This window comes from Mytilus galloprovincialis, chromosome 1 (assembly GCF_965363235.1).
Source record: "Mytilus galloprovincialis chromosome 1, xbMytGall1.hap1.1, whole genome shotgun sequence".
In the NCBI taxonomy this organism is placed as follows: Eukaryota; Metazoa; Mollusca; class Bivalvia; order Mytilida; family Mytilidae; genus Mytilus; species Mytilus galloprovincialis.
In genome coordinates this window covers 44201034-44220697 of record NC_134838.1, presented here as the reverse complement: position 1 = coordinate 44220697, position 19664 = coordinate 44201034, and the positions used below count along the sequence as shown (strand labels likewise).

At 31.7% G+C, this 19664-nt stretch overlaps 1 protein-coding gene across 3 annotated transcripts in view; it reads right to left on the bottom strand.

The window, feature by feature from the left end:
* Window positions 1-19664, bottom strand: part of LOC143075382 (NACHT domain- and WD repeat-containing protein 1-like) — a 66710-nt gene that overhangs the window by 10012 nt on the left and 37034 nt on the right. For all 3 annotated transcript variants that reach the window (XM_076250774.1, XM_076250783.1, XM_076250789.1), the window contains 9 exons: window positions 13382-13598; window positions 12019-12172; window positions 10702-10873; window positions 10013-10387; window positions 8047-8307; window positions 6579-6846; window positions 6129-6255; window positions 5025-5199; window positions 324-439 (listed from right to left, as the gene is read on the bottom strand). In XM_076250774.1, the coding sequence (XP_076106889.1) occupies window positions 324-439; window positions 5025-5199; window positions 6129-6255; window positions 6579-6846; window positions 8047-8307; window positions 10013-10387; window positions 10702-10873; window positions 12019-12172; window positions 13382-13598 (1865 nt within the window). The remainder of the gene's footprint in view (window positions 1-323; window positions 440-5024; window positions 5200-6128; window positions 6256-6578; window positions 6847-8046; window positions 8308-10012; window positions 10388-10701; window positions 10874-12018; window positions 12173-13381; window positions 13599-19664) is intronic.

The following is a 19664-nucleotide window of genomic DNA, read 5'->3' as shown; positions in this document are numbered from 1 at the left end:
TCAAAAAAAGAATTCCCGGATCCCGAAAGGTTCAATCCCGATATCCTGAGCTTAAAAACACCTGATCCCTATGTCCCGAAAAAAAAGGCCCCCCCCCCCATATGTGTTGCCATTTGAATTTAGTGCAGCTTACACCAATGCTGTTGTGACAAGCATGTATAAGGTTGCTTCTAAAATAGTAGGCAGAACAAAATACAGGACTGAAAATTACAGGAAATATTTATTGTACAAAATGAAATAAATTATAAAAGTCTTTTTTATTTTATCTATCCAGAATTACGAGCCACATAGTAAGTATTATTTTCAAGCGAAAAAGTACTCACTTCATAACTTCTACCAACACTAGAAGTATCTACTATCTTCATGATGTGATTTGCCTTAAGGGTCTCTGTACTGTAAAACTTCACATTCTTTCCACCTCTAGTTGGTACCATAAATTCTAAAATAAGATATATGATTTTTCTTTTGTGCTTTTTCATTATTGAGAGGTGTAGAAAAGCATTTTTGTTGAACCCATACATATAGATTTTATACCATGTATAAAAGCCTAAATAGAATTCTGCACTTTCCCAAACATATACAAAAAGATACATAGAATTTTCAGTGATTATTTCCTATAACTTTGTTCACTCTATCTTTCTTAAATAATCACAATCATAAGTGCATTCTGATACCCAATTTATTTAAATAATTGGACATACACATGGATTCACTTTTATTACGATTTATCTCTTTCATAAGATAAACCAATTTAATTAAAGAGAAATGATAACTGCATCATTCGGATGTGGTTCTCATTTCCCCCAAATCAAGATCACATGACTCGTCAGCATTACATTGCACTAGCCACTCTTGTAGCAAAATATGTAAAAGTTTCAAAAACCCACCCACCTCCCCTTGCAATCTCCCACTTAATAACAATTCTTGTGTCTGCTGCTGTTTTATTTATCTTTTCAGAATGACCAGAACAGGCCGGATCTATATTTTTTTTTGGACAAAAAAGAGGAGACGAACAAGTCGATGGATTTGCTAGCTGAATCATACGTTCGAGAACTATATATGTCAATGAATTTTCACGAATGGCTACCACCTTTATCTAAATATTCAGACACCAGTAGTGTCAGAATGGAATTATCAATACCTGCTATTAGTTCTTCGGCTGGATTGTCAATGATTGTATTTAACTTTTGACTTTATTTGGATAAAGATCATGCAGCATTTATCTTGATTACTTGATTCTAATTGTTCATTTATATTTTGTAATAAAATCATTCGTCACAATCAAAAAGGATGTTAGGATCTGGCAAGATTAAGGGTTATGATCGTTTCCCGTAATTGTACGTCGGATCATATTAGGTTTTTACTTTCCTGCGGTACCGCAGGAAGTCCTGTTGAGACCATCTCATGTCTACCCTGAGTGGCCGGTTCTGAATTGGTACCAGTTCGAGCTTAACTGTTTTATGATACATAGTATGGCCTATGTATTCAGCGTGCATATAAAATTTTATGATATAGAAACTGTTAATCTTTACTTCCCTGAAACCAGGGGGTGATGCGAATAAGACCCGACGTATTTGGGGATCATAACCCTCGTTCTCTTTAGGCTGAACCTTGAGAAACTTGAGCATCCATTGCTACCAATGGTGCACAGATTTGTCAGTTAAATCAATCATGTCGTCATTCTGTAATCATGTCAGACCTCGTCATTCTAAGTGAACTGTGGCCGTTATTTCCACATTAGTTATTTGTTTGTTATGTTTTTGCTTGATTCTTTGATTAATATTGGGGTACTTATATCTATGGATTTTTAGGTATAAGTGAAAGAAGAATAAATTATTCTATCTTTAATAGGCCTGTATGAAAATTAAATTAAGAAAAAACCCTTAAGTGAAAGAAGAATAAATTATTCTATCTTTAATAGGCCTGTATGAAAATTAAATTAAGAAAAAACCATGATATCTAGTATCTGTAGCAATGGAATTTTCCTGAATTCAGTTTATCACTTTGACTTCTCTATTTTGAACCCAAGCTGTAGCAACTTTACCTGACCATATCGGGAAATAGGTATTTAGTCGGATCTTAACAAGTACTTGTGATTTGGTTAAAACCGGTTTTGATAAAAATATACGAAGAAATGTCGAAATTTTCAGGACTTAATTAAATCCATATTTCGGTAGAATGGTGCAAGCATACGATTTTTATTGCGTCTTACACTTTGAGAAGCGAATAATCTTTAACTACTTTATTCAAATATTGTGTAAAAACATTAATTTTGAGCTATGAAAGTCAAGTGGCTCGAGCATTTTTCTGAGGAAGTTTTAAAAAATTGCAAAGAAATATTTTTACAGTGGGTTAGCTTTCATTAGTCTTCACTATCTATAGATTAACAACTTTTGGTTACATTTATAATTTAGAATCATCATTGAAGGTGGAGGACAATTGCACAGTTAATTAATTATATTGATATGCCATTTGTATGCAAGAGTGACATTCCGTTGTATTATGTGCCAATTCAAAAAAGTTATGCGCGTATTCTCTCCCCTTAACAGGTTCATTATTTTATAATTAAGTTTAGATTTCTGATATAATTTTGAATAATTACAAAATGTATCAATTCAATATATTTCAGTTTTTGTTATTGGTGTATCAAAAACATTGATGTACGAATATGATTTCATAAATTTGAAACATTTAAAATGATTACATACCAATATAAAGAACTGTTCATCATTTTTGAAAAAGACTATGAACAAATATCAAATTATTTATCTTCCCTTGATGATAGCTTGATTGAGAAATGAACCAGCGTTATCTAATGGTAATCACAGAGAGGGACCAGCAAGCAATTTTTAATTGTAGCTTATTCAACATTAAAAAAAAATTCCACTATAAACGAATGTTACTTTATACAAATATAAGGACTTTGTTAGCTGAATCTACAAATTTTATTAATTATAACGATTTTTTTATTGAAATAGATTAATATGCTACAAGCTGGTAATTAGTATTTACCCAATCACATTCTATTGTCATAACCATTTTTTATTTCTTACTTCATTCAAAACTATATCAAGTATCATCAATATGATAAATGGATTTCAAATATCATTTGTTTATCATTAATAATGCATCAAAATATTTGAGTTTTTTTATGTTTCATCATGTTGTAGGGTTGTGTATCTCGAATGGGTACGTTAGCACTTCAGTTTGTAGTAAAATTACATGAGGGTTGAATGGGGGTACCTTCAGGAGGAATAACGGATAAAAATTTTGCAAAATGACATTAACAATAATTTTTGGTGCATAACAATAAAATGAACAGACGATTAAAAACCCGATTGATTATGACAAAATCACATTAAATTCTTTCTCACAATAACTGTAACAGATAATTAAATTAGACCCCTTTTCAATAATGGTTATCTAAGGAATCATGATCACGTTTTAACCATTTAATGCTAATGATTGCTACTAAGTTTCAAAATAACAAGCTTTTCATAACACTAGTATATAATGATAGGTGTTTAATTAAGGAATCAAAAAAGCAATATAAAATATATAGGTCAATGTGCTTGCTTTCCAGATATCAGCCATTGAAATTTTGGCGTGAAAATGTTCTCTCTTGATTTTTCTTAGCTTTATCATTGAAAGACTAAAGTTCTCAAATACTATTAAAAAATAAACAAAGATTTTATAAGACTTTTACAGATGGCCTATAATTATACATATAAAAGATTTATAAAAAGAAAAATTTGTAAGGGTTCCGCGGAACCCAGTGTCTCGCCTATTTTTGCTGTAAATTGCAGACTCAACAACAATGAGGGAAAAAATCAATAAAAATATTCCTCTTGTTACATGTACTATTTTATGATTGCAAGAAAATCTAAGTCCATTTAAAAGTAAATTACAGAAAAAACTGAGTAATCTTTTTACAAATTTTACTTCTGGATACAATATTATGATCATAAATAAGCTTCTGTCCAAGTTTGGTACAAACCCAGGATAGTTTAAGAAAGTTATTAAAATTTTTAAAACTTTAACCACAGAGTGAATGTAATGGTTCCCTGGAGAAAAACTAAGTCCATTTAAAAGTAAAATATGGAAAAAATGGATTTATTTATTTACAAAATTTACTTCTGGATACTATCTTATGATCATAAACAAGCTTCTGTCCAAATTTGGTACAAACCCAGGATAGTTTAAGAAAGTTCTAAAAACTTTAACCACAGAGTGAATGTAATGTTTCTCCGCAGAAAAAACTAAGTCCATTTATAAGTAAAATATGGAAAAAATGGAATTTTATTTTTTCAAAATTTACTTCTGGATATTATCTTATGATCATAAACAAGCTTCTGTGCAAGTTTAGTACAAACCCAGGATAGTTTGAGAAAGTTATTAAAATTCTAAAAACTTTAACTACAGAGTGAATGTTTTGTTTCCTCGCAGAAAAAACTAAGTCCATTTATAGTAAAATACGGAAAAAATGGAATTTTTTTTTTACAAAATTTACTTTTGGATACTACCTTATGATCATAAACAAGCTTCTGTCAAAGTTTGGTAGAAATCCAGTATAGTTTAAGAAAGTTATTAAAATTTCAAAAACTTTAACCACAGAGTGAATATTTGTTGACGCCGCCGACGACGCCGACGACGACGGAATGTAGGATCGCTTAGTCTCACTTTTTCGACTAAAGTCGAAGGCTCGACAAAAATGGGGGTCAATGGGCAAATTTTTTTAAGGCATTCAAATGGATAAAACCAGATGATTCTGAAAAATGACAAAAATCACAAAACATGACAAGTGATCATCCTTAAAAGGTAAAGGGCATTCCTAACCTCATACTTGTAAACAGCTAGTTCCAATTGATTCAATGACTCTACCTGCTCATATGACTACGATATGCAATAAATGCTTTGATGTTAAAAAGGTATTATTTTACAGATGTTTTCACTTTGCTGACTGTTTTTACATATATTGAAGGTGTGCAAAAGTATCCCTTTTATTTGTAAGCTTTCCAAATTACCTTTTCCATTATTAACCTTCAGTATTGTGTAGCAATCTTTGAACATTTTCCCTTGTACCGGATTCTCTGTCATTGAGTTCAGATCAATCAAATGAAGGTCATGTGGTTTGTTGTCTTTAGTAAAGCACATTATTGCCTTACTGTCATTAAGGAACAGCACATCCCTTGATTTTGCCTGAAAGATTCAATATAAATAAAAACAAGAATGTGTCCATAGAACACGGATGCCCCATCCGCACTATCATTTTCTATGTTCAGTGGACCTTGAAAATGAGGTAAAAACTCTAATTTGGCATTAAAATAAGAAAGATCATATCATAGGGAACATATGTACTTAGTTCCGATTTGATTGGGTTTCAACTTCATCAAAAACTACCTTGACCAAAAACTTTAACCTGAAGCTGGACAGACGGATGAACGGACGGACGAACGGATGGACACATAGAAAAAGGAACGGACGCACAGACCAGAAAACATAATGCCCCTCTACTATCTTAGGTGGGGCATAAAAATCAGTCATGTTAAATTAATAGTTCCGTGTTTAGAGGCATTTTCACAGTTTTACTTACTTTGGTCTAAGACTCTATGATTTGACAAATTAATAATCACACATACTTGTTACTGACAATACAAAGGGAACAATGTGTTGAAATATCCTGGTCAGGGCACCAAAATTTGTTAATATAAAAGAATAAGTCTCCAATTCTTTCAGTTGTGTTACTTTTAAATGATCATATATTTAACTTTGGCACCCATATAAAAGTACAAAGTAACATAAAATGTAAAATACAGGAAACATTAATTGATAATGTTGTTAATTTGCACAATAGTCTCAACAAACAAAGGAAATATTGATATCATGGTCCATAACATTTATGATCCGTTTGTATTTACAAGCTCAAGTATTCAAGCTGTAGTAAAGGAGATTTTAAACAAAGTGATGTCCAATTATTAGTTCAAGTTTTGCAAATTCCAAGATAAGTCAGTCTTTACAATATGACCTCTAATAATGTGGTTTGAATGATTGTTGACAGTTTAACTTTGCATAATAAAGCAAACATGAGCGTTTTCTTTACGTTTATGTCAAAACAGTAAAATAATTACCTCTGATTCTGCCTGAGACACAATTTTCTTCTCAACTGTATCAACAACCATTATTCTGTGCTTTTTATCTTTTCCAAAGGAAGATATCATGAGAGCATACCTCTCATTTGCTAAAAGCTTAAAAAACCTTTATAAGAGAATAAATCATTTATTATAAACAGTTGTTGTTGAATGCTAGTCAAATTTCTCCTTCTTGGTGTATGCCTTTTTAGATTTAAGAGGATAGTAGATTAATTCATTGATTGTTCCAAACCTTTTGATGGACAATTTTGGAAACAAAACTTGATTAATATTGGAAAAGACCCATGAGTTAATGCCTTATAAAGTGTGATTCTACTACGACTACCGGTACAATACATTAATATCTTAACTTTAATATTCAACGCAATATTTTTGCAATTATTATTAGTAAGTATGGTTAACAGTAATTTATTAGTCCACAAAACTTACTGTACAGATGTACCAAAATCTGATAATTTCTCTTCTGAAAATGTTGTTTTGGAAGTATCCCAAACTCTTAGAACACTATCATCAGAAACAGTGACAAAAGTTGTTGCATCATTTGACACACAGCAGTCTATCTGATTGCTATGATGCAAAACTTTTTGCCTGTTTCCAGTTTCCAGATCTATCACAACAATGGTCTTACTGGACTCTCCATACATCTTCTTGCCATCAACAGAGAACTTGTATTTCGTAATTGTATCCGAGTCATCACCTAATTATCAAAAGTAATCACATGATTCAACTTTATTGTTAAGCATAATTGAAATAAAATGCTCCTCATGGCGAAACTTGATTCAACTGCAGTGGTCAAACCCTGAAAAGTTAGTGCATGTTTGGACACAACATTCAAGCTTGATACAGCTTTGAATTTGAATTGTGATTAAATATTTCACACAGAATAGGTTTTCTGAAACAGAATGAATTATGTCTAAAGAACTTTAAAATTTTAAAGCGGACATTCACTGGTCCAATATTCCAAATCAAAATACATGGTTAAATTCAGCATATCACAGACACCAAGAATTCAATGTTTGATGAAATCAATTGAGGTTTTAATGTGGACCCTTTCAGCCTTTATAATGTGGACTAATTTGAAAACTAGGACCAAAATTATTCATCTAAATATACAGTTAGATTCAGCATATCAAAGAACCCCCAAGAGTTCAATTTTTGTTGAATTTGAACAAAGTTAAGTTTTGGACCCTTTGAACCTCAATATGGACCCTTTAAAACCTGGGACAATAATCCAAAATATAAATACATGGTTAGATTCAGCATATTAAAGAACCCAAAGAGTTCAAGACTTTGAATTAGACCCTATAGCATTATATGAACAATCTTGACTACCCATGAAGGTCATGAGGTAATGGGGCGAGTTTTCAAATTAAACTAGTAATACCGTATAGCAGGTTATTTTTCACGGGGTGTAAATTTTCGATTATTTTTGCGGATAGAACAAAATAGCCAAAATAAATTCTGCTAATTCCAAAGAGTACATGCAAAGATATTGATAAAATGTTTGAATCCCCCAAATAAGAAACACCAAAATATTTCGCATACCATATTTAATCAAAATCATGAAATTTTACACCCGCAAAAATAACCTTCAAAACGATATTATCTATCCATTTTTGTAACTCATTATATTCATAATTGCAAGAAAAAACAAAGCTAGAAGGTCAAGTGAAAAAACAATACTAGAAGGTCAAGTGCATAAAATTAAAAGTTTTCCACGGTTCAAGCAAATGCTTCCTTAATAAATGTTAGCAAATTGAAAACAATTACTTTTAAAGTACTAAGTCAACCTAAATCAAGTTTTTCATATTAAGCAACTACAAGTTCTGTTTGTTAAAAACTTTTTCTAAAATCTTTTGTTTAATAAAAATTGTATAAGAACATTTTAATAACCTACCTGATAATTTTCTGCAAATTTCAAAAGTCTTGATATCAAACAGGTAAGGAACATTATCATACATATTTGATGCCACAATGTATTTCCCATCTCTTGTAACAGCAGAAGCATCTATGGTAAAATCATCTGGATCTTCATCTGCAATGGCAGGAGTTGGTGGAAATCTGATTCTAGGTGAGCAGTAGGCTTGCTTTTTTTCTAAATCTACCACCCATATAGCATTCTCATCATCATCAGTACAAATAGCATATTTATCAGAACCTGAAAAAGTTTTTGAAAATAAAAGTTAATGAATATGTTATATTCAGATTTATTAGATGTAGAGTGGAGCACACATATTCGCCGGGGACACAATTTCGTCGTTTTATGATTTTGAGGTGTAAAAACTTCAAAGGATGGCAAAAATTGAAGAAATATGCCAGTAAATTATATTTTTATAACAAATAAGATTATTTTTTAAACTAAGACAAAATTTCGGCACTTACTGCAAAGGACATAAAAACGGGCAACGATTTTAGGCCAATTTCCTGAAAGCAAAACACTATTTCAAAGAAGTGTTTCTTAGTAATTTCTTTGACTAATTGCCCTACATTTCAGTCTTTGACACCTTTGGAATGTCTGCTATTCATCTGTGATGAGATTGAATTGATAAATATTGTTTAAAGCTGCAGTTATTTGGTTTTAAATAGATGTGAAAAAAGGCGAATATGTGTCCCTTGTTGACAAAAGATCCAGAAATTTCAAATAGCCTTTAATCTAACTTTTCAGATGATTTTTTTCCAAAGAACACGTTTTCAAGTTAAGAATATTTTGCTTTTGAAGTTATCTTTATATAGAAATATCAGTATACTTCAAAAACATAAAGACCTGAATATAAACTGAAGAAAACATGGAAAGTTGTGGCGAAAATGAGCACCCCACTCTATAATAAAAGAAAAGAGTTCCAATGTCCACCCCATTGCACATATTTTATATTTCCAAGGGCATAACTCTTTTTTTTTTTTAAAGTTGTTTTTCCACCATTATAGAACTTGTTTGAAATATTGCTGTTATTAACCTATAATTTAAGTTTTATTGAATTCTGGCAAGAATTGTACATTTGAGAGCGCTAAACAGACCATTTTTCATAAATTTAATTTTCCAAGGGACATAACTCTCTAAAAAAAATCAATTGTCCACCATTATAAAAACTTTTCTGAGATATTGCTGATATTAACCTATACTATAAGATTTAGAAAAATCTTAAGAATTGTACCAAAGAGAGTGGTAACAAGAACTGGACGGAGATGGACACCCAGTATTTCCATGTCCCCAACAACTTGTTATGCATGTGACAATAAGCAGTTGCCCAAAGAGCTTGTGATTGAGTATTTGTTGTTGGTTGCAATCTTCCATATTTGTTTTATTTTTATTGCTTCAGCTTTAATCAGATGCTTGGTTTTGAAATTGTTTCAAAAAGCTATCTCAGAAAAGTTTTTATAATGGTGGACAATTGACTTTTTTTAAAGAGTTACATCCCTTGAAATTATTATTTTCCTGACATCACAATAAACAAACTCATTTTTGTTAAGTTCTCCTAAAATCACAGTAATGAATGCACACAATAATTTCTGAATTCATAGTATATCGTCTATTCATTAAAAGAGGAGAGGCATAGCAATTAATCTATTCCCATCTGTAAAAGGGGTTGCCTTAGATTTATTTGTCCACTGAAAGGGTGAACTATTCTCATTTAGACAATAATATAAATTGCATAGTTGTTATCCTAAAGATAAAGAAAAGTTTCATTTTTTATGTTCAAACCTTTACTCTGTACACTTTACTCCATGGCCATTGCAAAGTTTGAATCAATACTGATGGTGTGGATGGGAGTTAACAGAAAAGAGAAAAATGGCCAAACAATTAAAGAATACAGATATGAAGGACCCTCAAGACCCTCAATACTGATAACACTAGTTAAGCTTACCTGAAGCAAATAATCCAAATGACACTTTCAATTTTAACTTTTCTTCTTCCGTCAGACCATCTTTTGGATTAATCACATCAGTTTTCTCACCAGTTCTCATATCATAGAGATGGACTACTCTAGTCTTCATGAATCCTACAAGTACTTCTTTATTTTTACCACAAACACAGAAAGATTTCATGGCCTCATGAGAAAATGTGTACTTCTTCTCTCCTAGTTCAGTAACTGCTATCAATGATTTACTTGAATAAACAAGAATAAGGGAATCATCTGCCACAAAATGTACTTCATTGGGATCCTTAACGATTCTCTCCATGATTCGGATAACTTTACCATCCTGAACGTCCCACAGGCCTACTGAGTGGTCATCACTTGCTGAAATTACAACAAATATTTTTTTTCGAATAATGACATTTTTGTATGAAATCTACTCAGAAGTAAAGTAACTCATACTGGAAAAAGATATTATTACTAAGCAATAGGGCAATACATTATGCTTTGCAGCAGACAACCAAAGGATCCCTTGAAGAGTTTTTACAAGTGCTCTTTAACAAGCAGAGATCCTAGCACTGTGCCCACAAAGGGCATCAAATTTCTTTAGAAAAATTAGTAAGATGTTAGAATTCCTATCACAATAGGAAAGTAACTTCAGTCAAAATATGTAGAGAATGTAAAGTATGAAATCTTACAAGCAGTGACAGCTATCTTTCCATCTTTCTTCATGTCCACCCAATCAACTTGAGATTTATGTCCTCCTAATGCATAAACCAATGGTCCTCCAACCTTCACTAATAGCTCAGTGTCAGGACACAAATAGGTCACATCTGTTTGTTTACATGCGTCAGTAAAAGTCTGTAATTCCTAAACATAAAATCAAACTGTGTTTTTATAAAACTGTTTATTCATTTAATGTTGCTATGTTTGAAAATAAATGTTGCTTGTAGTATCTGACAAAAAGACCTAACAAGTCAAATCTTTGACCAATGAACCATAGAAATAAGGTCACGCTCTGAAGAACCCTGCCAGGTAAATATGCACACTTGACAATCATTTCAAGCACAAAAAATAGTTGAAATATTTGAATAAACAGCTGCACCATGAGCACATGATACGCCGGTCCTCTTGCGTGTAAATTTTTATGCAATAATCATAAATAGTTTCTGACATACGACGACATGTAAAAACCCCCCTTTATTTTACAAAAAAACTCAATATCTCTAAAATAAAATGTTGAATCAAAGCCAAAGGTATACAAATCTTTAGATTAATATAACTGAGAAGTGTGTAAAATTTAAGTCAAATTGTTTCTGAGATACAGCGCGACATGTGAAAAACCCCTCCCCCTTTTTTTATAACAAAATACTCAATAACTTAAAATAAAATTTTGAATGATCACCAAAAAGTATACAGATCTTAAGATTAATATAACTAAGAAGTGTGTAAAGCTTTAAGCAATACTTAGAAAATGTTTTTGAGATAGGGCCGACATGTGAAAAACACATACCTGTTTTAATTACAAAGTCCTGTATCTCAAAATTTTTTAATCTTATTTTCACCAAAAAGTATACAGATGGTTTGATCATCATAAGAAACAACTATCCTAAGTTTCATGAAATTTGGATAAGTCTTTCTCAAGTTACAGTGCAACATGTTTACGCCAGACAGACAGACGGACAGATGACATTTGTATACCATAATACGTCCCGTAAAAATTTTGACAGGCGTATAAAAACAGATCAAAATACAAAAACTAAACATCCACCAATGAATATGAAAATAAAGTCAAGGTAAGATAAAACTTGCTAGTCTAAAATGTACACCATCCAATCATCTTACAAAAGATCTTTTTAGTGCTAGATATAAAGTTGAAAGTTTCTGACAAGTGGAAAAGACGTATAATTGAGTAACTATAAAGGATTATATATTCCACAAAAATTGGTTTCCACAAAGAAATTAATCAGTCCACAGTAATAATTTGCATGAAGTGAATTGAATAGATATTTTACCTTGACATTCTTGAGTCTTAAGAACATCTGTGGTGCAAACTGTTTTGCGTTGAACAGAATAGAATCCCCTGATAGAAGGAGAGCTTGTTGAATCATATTTAACTGTGAATCATTGATCATCTGTTTGGCAATCTCATAATCTTCCATCAATGACCTAAAAATGAGACACAGTTTTATTTTTTTTAAATATCAACTCCTTCTCCTTTTTAACATTTTAATAAATAGCTTTGCTTCAGAATAAATATAGGGATGGTAAATAGGTTCTTTTTAGTACACTTTAAACGTGTAAAGTCTAAATGATTAGTTGTTCAGGCAATCTTTAAATAAAAAAAATAATTACTCATCAAATATTTATAAAAGTGACCTTTCCCCAATATACAATTGTTCCAAAACAGACCTTAACAGACCTATCAATATCTTGAAGCTCATTATTGCTCAGCGCAAAATCGTTTTAAAAAAATCAATGTATAGGCTATTTTTTTTATATATAAATAAATCATTATGAAAATGACCATTTAATTTCCTGTTTGTCCACGCATGTACCTCCTTCACAATTTTCATACAATAGTTCATGAAGGCAATTGGCACATCACATAATTTTCAGTGTTTTTCAATGTTTAGGTGGTACCTAACACTACAGGGAGAAAACTCTGTAAAATCAGCTAAACTTTTTAATTATGTTGTGTTGTTAAGGGAACCTTAAGCTTATTAATGATCAAAATTAGTATTTGTCAAACTGCTATGTAACCAGTGTAATTTTTATGATAAACTGGTTGGTTGAAAAATTTTGAAATTTTTTTATTTTTGTCACAGGGTCAAAGTAAATACTTTAGCCAAATTTTATGAAAATTAAACGAGTCAAATTAGTTTCAGTGAAGGTGTTGGGTACCACCTCAGTGATTTTGCTTGCCTTAAATTAATGGAGAATAAAGGCTTTTTCCACTAGAGAAGAATCCCAATTTGAAAAAAAATGGCTTAAAATTATTCCCAAATAGACAACTTTTTCCCAAACATTGCAGTCTCAGTAGTAATTGTGCATGAATTCAAACTGAAAAACACTCATTTATACATTTTTCATGCATAAAACTTCTATTTGTGCAGATTTGAGGGTCTCTTTATGTATCACCACAGACAAAAAGGGGTCTTATTTCAAAGCAGAGTTTGACTGTTGAAAAGGGGGTCTGTAAATTGAAGTTTCAGTCAAATTCATGGTTACTTCTAAAGTTCCCAGTTTGATGAAAATTACGCATATTTTCCCAATAAAAAAGGGTAGAGGTAGTTTGGAAAAAAGCCAACAATATCACTGCACCTTAAATACTAAGATCAGTTATGCTATATATTCAAAAACTTTAATTGTGTTTACCTGACCGAAGAGCATTCTAGTTTGGCATTTATAAATGGTAAGTTCATCAAACATTCATCCTTCAACTGTCCAACCCTTTTTGACATAGTAAGGTGGTATGGAAGGTTGTTCAGCTTCCTTAAATTGTATGTATCACCAAATTTGATTGGCTGAGTCACAACATGTCTGTCAGCTAATCCACTCTCACCACTTCTATTCACATATGGCTTTTTATTGCCTGATAATGAAAAGCAAAGGTTATCTGCATTCCAAAAATTGGACTTGTTCTTACAATACTTATATATAAACCAAATATTGAAAAAAAAAAGAAAATGTCTTCTGTCCGTAAAGCGGACTATTTTCGCAGGGTGTAAATTTTCGCAGGGTGTAAATTTTCGCTTATTTTCGCGGATAGAACAAAGTCACCAAAAATAAATTCCACCAATTTAAAAGTGCACATGCAAAAGTATTGACAAAAGTTTTGAAATGTTAAAGGCCAAAATATTTTGTACACCTTATTCAATGGAAATCGCAAATATACATATATCATTATTGTTTGACGTAAATTTTATATAGAGGTTCTGCAAAAGGAAATCACGAATTCACCAACATTCCAACTGACTTCATTTTCAGAAAACGACATCTGTAACAAACATAAACTTTTAGCTACTTCTTTACAAGCAGAACCAAACACAATGAAAGTCCCAACTATGTACTGGCTTCCGAAGCTGCACAAAAAACCTTACAAATATAGATTTATTTCATCTTCCAGCCATTGTTCAACTACTAAATTGTCTGTTTTACTTACTAGTACACTTGGTACAATTAAAAACCTGATAATAAATTGTTCAAATAAGGCCTTTGAAAATAGTGGAATTAATTACTTTTGGAGTGTCAAAAACTCGTTGGAAGTACTTGATAAATTGCATGCATATATTGGTGATTTTGAATCTGTTCAAAGTTTTGATTTTTCTACCCTATATACCACTTTGCCTCATATTCTTATTAAGAAAAAATTCACATCCCTAATTAACTGGGCATTTAAAAAGTCGGAATGCGAGTACATATGTTCAAACTCTTTTAGATCATTTTTTAGTAGCAATAAACAAAAGAACTATGTCAATTGGACATGCTTTGATACTATTTATGCACTTGAATTTTTACTTGATAACATTTTTGTTCGTTTTGGAGATTCCGTATATCGTCAAGTTATTGGAATTCCAATGGGAACTAACTGTGCACCACTTATTGCGGACCTGTTTTTGTATTGTTATGAGTTACAATTTATGACTAAAATTAGCAAAGACCCATCAAAACAACATTTGATAAAAAAATTTAACAATACTTTTAGATATTTGGATGATATATTGGCTCTAAATAATGACGACTTCAGTATGTATACTAAAGAAATTTATCCTGTAGAACTTACTTTAAATAAAGCTAATGATAACAATGACCACTGCCCTTTCCTCGATCTTGATATCTATATCATAAACGGGAAGCTTAATACAAAAATTTATGATAAAAGAGATGATTTTTCATTTCCTATTGTTAATTATCCATTTTTAGATGGTGACGTTCCCTTGTCACCATTTTATGGTGTTTATATATCTCAACTTGTACGATTCGCTCGTGTATGTAACAATGTATTAGATTTTAGCGAGAGAAATTTATGTATTACTGAAAAATTATTACACCAGGGTTTTCGATATCACAAACTGGTCAAAACATTTACTAAATTTTATCACCGGTATAAGGAAATAATTTGTAAATATAACTCAACATGCAGACATCTTATACGTTCAGGTATTTCACATCCAAAATTTTATGGAAATATTCTTTATAAAGCACAAAAATGTCAGTATTCTCCTCAGAAACTAACAAAACCTTTAAATAGACTTATTAAAAGGGGATATAGTTACGATACTGTTGTCAGGTCATTAAAGATTGCATATTTTGGCTTTAACATTGATTCACTGATAGGGTCTTTGCATCGGAACTAAACACATTTATTTCTAAAAAAACAGTTGTTGGCATGACACGGGTTATGTTCTTCTCATATATTTTATGATAGTATGATACTAAACCCCTAACGGGAGGGATTGTACCTGATATTCATATGATGAAGACATAATCTTTCAATCAGTTTAATTGAGGTCTGGAGCTGGCATGTCAGTTAACTGCTAGTAGTCTGTTGTTATTTATGTATTATTGTCATTTTATTTATTTTCTTTTGTTACATCTTTTGACATCAGACTCGGACTTCTCTTGAACTGAATTTTAATGTGCGTATTGATATTCTTTTACTTTTCTACATTGGCTAGAGGTATAGGGGGAGGGTTGAGATCTCATAAACATGTTTAACCCCGCCGCAATTTTGCGCCTGTCCCAAGTCAGGAGCCTCTGGCATTTGTTAGTCTTGTATGATTTTAAATTTTAGTTTCTTGTGTATAATTCGGAGTTTAGTATGACGTCCATTATCACTGTACTATTATGCATATTTTAGGGGCCAGCTGAAGGACACCTACGGGTGCGGGAATTCTCGCTACATTGAAGACCCATTGGTTGCCTTCGGCTGTTGTTTGCTCTATGGTCGGGTGGTTGTCGCTTTGACATATTCACCATTTCCTTTCTCAATTTTATTTTTTACAGAGTTTGTCTTTAGTGCCGTGTGGAGACAGTAGAGTGCCTCCCCGTGCTTAAGGTTTATGCTCTTATATTATACTAGATTATGGAGTGTGTGTCCGAGCGAGAACTTCTCTATGTTCATTACTTTAGGAATATCTATCAAAAAGTTGTATTTTAATATTCAGCCCCATTCATCTATTTAGTCAGACGTCAGTCGCTACCTTGATATACCCTATCTTTTTTTAAATTTGTCGGGTAACTTATGACAATAAACATTTGACGTCTTGAGCCGAACAGTTTTATCATTTTTACACAATTTAATCTACTGTGTGATGGTTCATATTCTGGACGCCAGTCTTTGCTCCTTTGTAATAAATCTACATACCAAAAAACAAATATGAAGCTTAGAAATGGAAAAATATTAAATACTAAACTCGTTCAAAGGGTATCTACACGTCTCAATCTTCAGAATCGCTTATCTAAAAATACTACCATAGCTAACGTTTTTAACAATAAAAATCGTGGTTACCCTTCTATCGATAAGTGTCATGCCAAAAAATGACTTACGTGTCCCCGTCTTTCCACCAACAATACAGTAAGGTCCACATTTAATGGTCGCACATTTTCTCTAAATTTTGAAACTGATATAACTTGAAAAACAAACAGTATTATTTATTTACTCACATGAAACAAACCGGGATGCGGTATTCAGTACGTAGGTGAAACTGGGCGATATTTATCTAAACGCACGCAAGAACACCTGTATCGTTTTAAAAGACCCAATAAATTCAAAAGTATCATTTATCAACATCTTAAGAAGCACAGTCATCCTATTAAATATTTAACAGTTCAACCTTTAGAAGTAGTAAATAAGCAGCCTGGTGAATCTCATTCCAAGTTTGTACGATCACGAAAAATAAATGAATTAAATTGGATTAAAAAATTACAGACAGTCTACCCTCTCGGTCTTAATGATAATATCATGGGAATTGGCAATATATCAAGAACCGATTCTGTTAACATTTTGGATATAGTTTCTAAAACTGTTCGTAAAAATCGTTCTCATGGACGCAGAAAAAATCGCAATCAAAGAAAATTTCGGACCAACCATACAAATATTTCGGACCTAATTTCCATTTCAAAAAACAACGGCAGACATTATCTGTTAACCAAGCTTTGTTCTTTACCTATAAATAAATTAAATAAAATTTTAGAGGATTGCAACACAATTTCATATTACAGTCCTAAGTATGAAATTGTCCAAATTATAATGGCATATTGTTATTCTAAACTGTTTCCAAAAATTGATCGCCCTGAAGATCATAAAAAACATTTTATTAAAATAAAGTATGTCAATAAAGGTTTTGATTTTGTAAATATTGCCGGTATTTTTAACGACCATTCTGTTAAAGACCAAATTCCTGGATATTTTGATAATACTGAACTCCCTCTCATTTGTTATATTTACAAGAAATCTACCTGAAAATATGTGTTTAATTATAGCCAATTGTGTAAAGATGTAAATATCACTGAAAATACACCTATGTCGTGTAATTGCAGTAATTCAGAATACACCTATGGACCAATTTCCCATGTTATAACAGGAGACCTTAACATCGTTCGCGACCGAGAGTTAAAATCATTCCTCAGTAAAGGACCTAAATATCGTCCCCCGTCAACTATTAACTGGAATGAGTGACGTAATATCATCAACGACTCACTCCGCGCCTACTGTTTGAAATGGGCAAAACGGGAAAAAGCTGACAAAAAATCTTTGGACTCTTTTTTTAATTCAGTAATGAAGATAGTTGATATTCGAATACAACATTTTAAAGAACATTTTACCCTCAACAAAAACTATAAAAACCCTATTTCGCGTATCAAAAATAAACTAACAGAACTAGCCAAGGAATTTGTTTTTGTCCCGGCTGATAAAGCTGCTAATAATATCATTATTGTTTGACGTAAATTTTATATAGAGGTTCTGCAAAAGGAAATCACGAATTCACCAACATTCCAACTGACTTCATTTTCAGAAAACGACATCTGTAACAAACATAAACTTTTAGCTACTTCTTTACAAGCAGAACCAAACACAATGAAAGTCCCAACTATGTACTGGCTTCCGAAGCTGCACAAAAAACCTTACAAATATAGATTTATTTCATCTTCCAGCCATTGTTCAACTACTAAATTGTCTGTTTTACTTACTAGTACACTTGGTACAATTAAAAACCTGATAATAAATTGTTCAAATAAGGCCTTTGAAAATAGTGGAATTAATTACTTTTGGAGTGTCAAAAACTCGTTGGAAGTACTTGATAAATTGCATGCATATATTGGTGATTTTGAATCTGTTCAAAGTTTTGATTTTTCTACCCTATATACCACTTTGCCTCATATTCTTATTAAGAAAAAATTCACATCCCTAATTAACTGGGCATTTAAAAAGTCGGAATGCGAGTACATATGTTCAAACTCTTTTAGATCATTTTTTAGTAGCAATAAACAAAAGAACTATGTCAATTGGACATGCTTTGATACTATTTATGCACTTGAATTTTTACTTGATAACATTTTTGTTCGTTTTGGAGATTCCGTATATCGTCAAGTTATTGGAATTCCAATGGGGACTAACTGTGCACCACTTATTGCGGACCTGTTTTTGTATTGTTATGAGTTACAATTTATGACTAAAATTAGCAAAGACCCATCAAAACAACATTTGATAAAAAAATTTAACAATACTTTTAGATATTTGGATGATATATTGGCTCTAAATAATGACGACTTCAGTATGTATACTAAAGAAATTTATCCTGTAGAACTTACTTTAAATAAAGCTAATGATAACAATGACCACTGCCCTTTCCTCGATCTTGATATCTATATCATAAACGGGAAGCTTAATACAAAAATTTATGATAAAAGAGATGATTTTTCATTTCCTATTGTTAATTATCCATTTTTAGATGGTGACGTTCCCTTGTCACCATCTTATGGTGTTTATATATCTCAACTTGTACGATTCGCTCGTGTATGTAACAATGTATTAGATTTTAGCGAGAGAAATTTATGTATTACTGAAAAATTATTACACCAGGGTTTTCGATATCACAAACTGGTCAAAACATTTACTAAATTTTATCACCGGTATAAGGAAATAATTCGTAAATATAACTCAACATGCAGACATCTTATACGTTCAGGTATTTCACATCCAAAATTTTATGGAAATATTCTTTATAAAGCACAAAAATGTCAGTATTCTCCTCAGAAACTAACAAAACCTTTAAATAGACTTATTAAAAGGGGATATAGTTACGATACTGTTGTCAGGTCATTAAAGATTGCATATTTTGGCTTTAACATTGATTCACTGATAGGGTCTTTGCATTGGAACTAAACACATTTATTTCTAAAAAAACAGTTGTTGGCATGACACGGGTTATGTTCTTCTCATATATTTTATGATAGTATGATACTAAACCCCTAACGGGAGGGATTGTACCTGATATTCATATGATGAAGACATAATCTTTCAATCAGTTTAATTGAGGTCTGGAGCTGGCATGTCAGTTAACTGCTAGTAGTCTGTTGTTATTTATGTATTATTGTCATTTTATTTATTTTCTTTTGTTACATCTTTTGACATCAGACTCGGACTTCTCTTGAA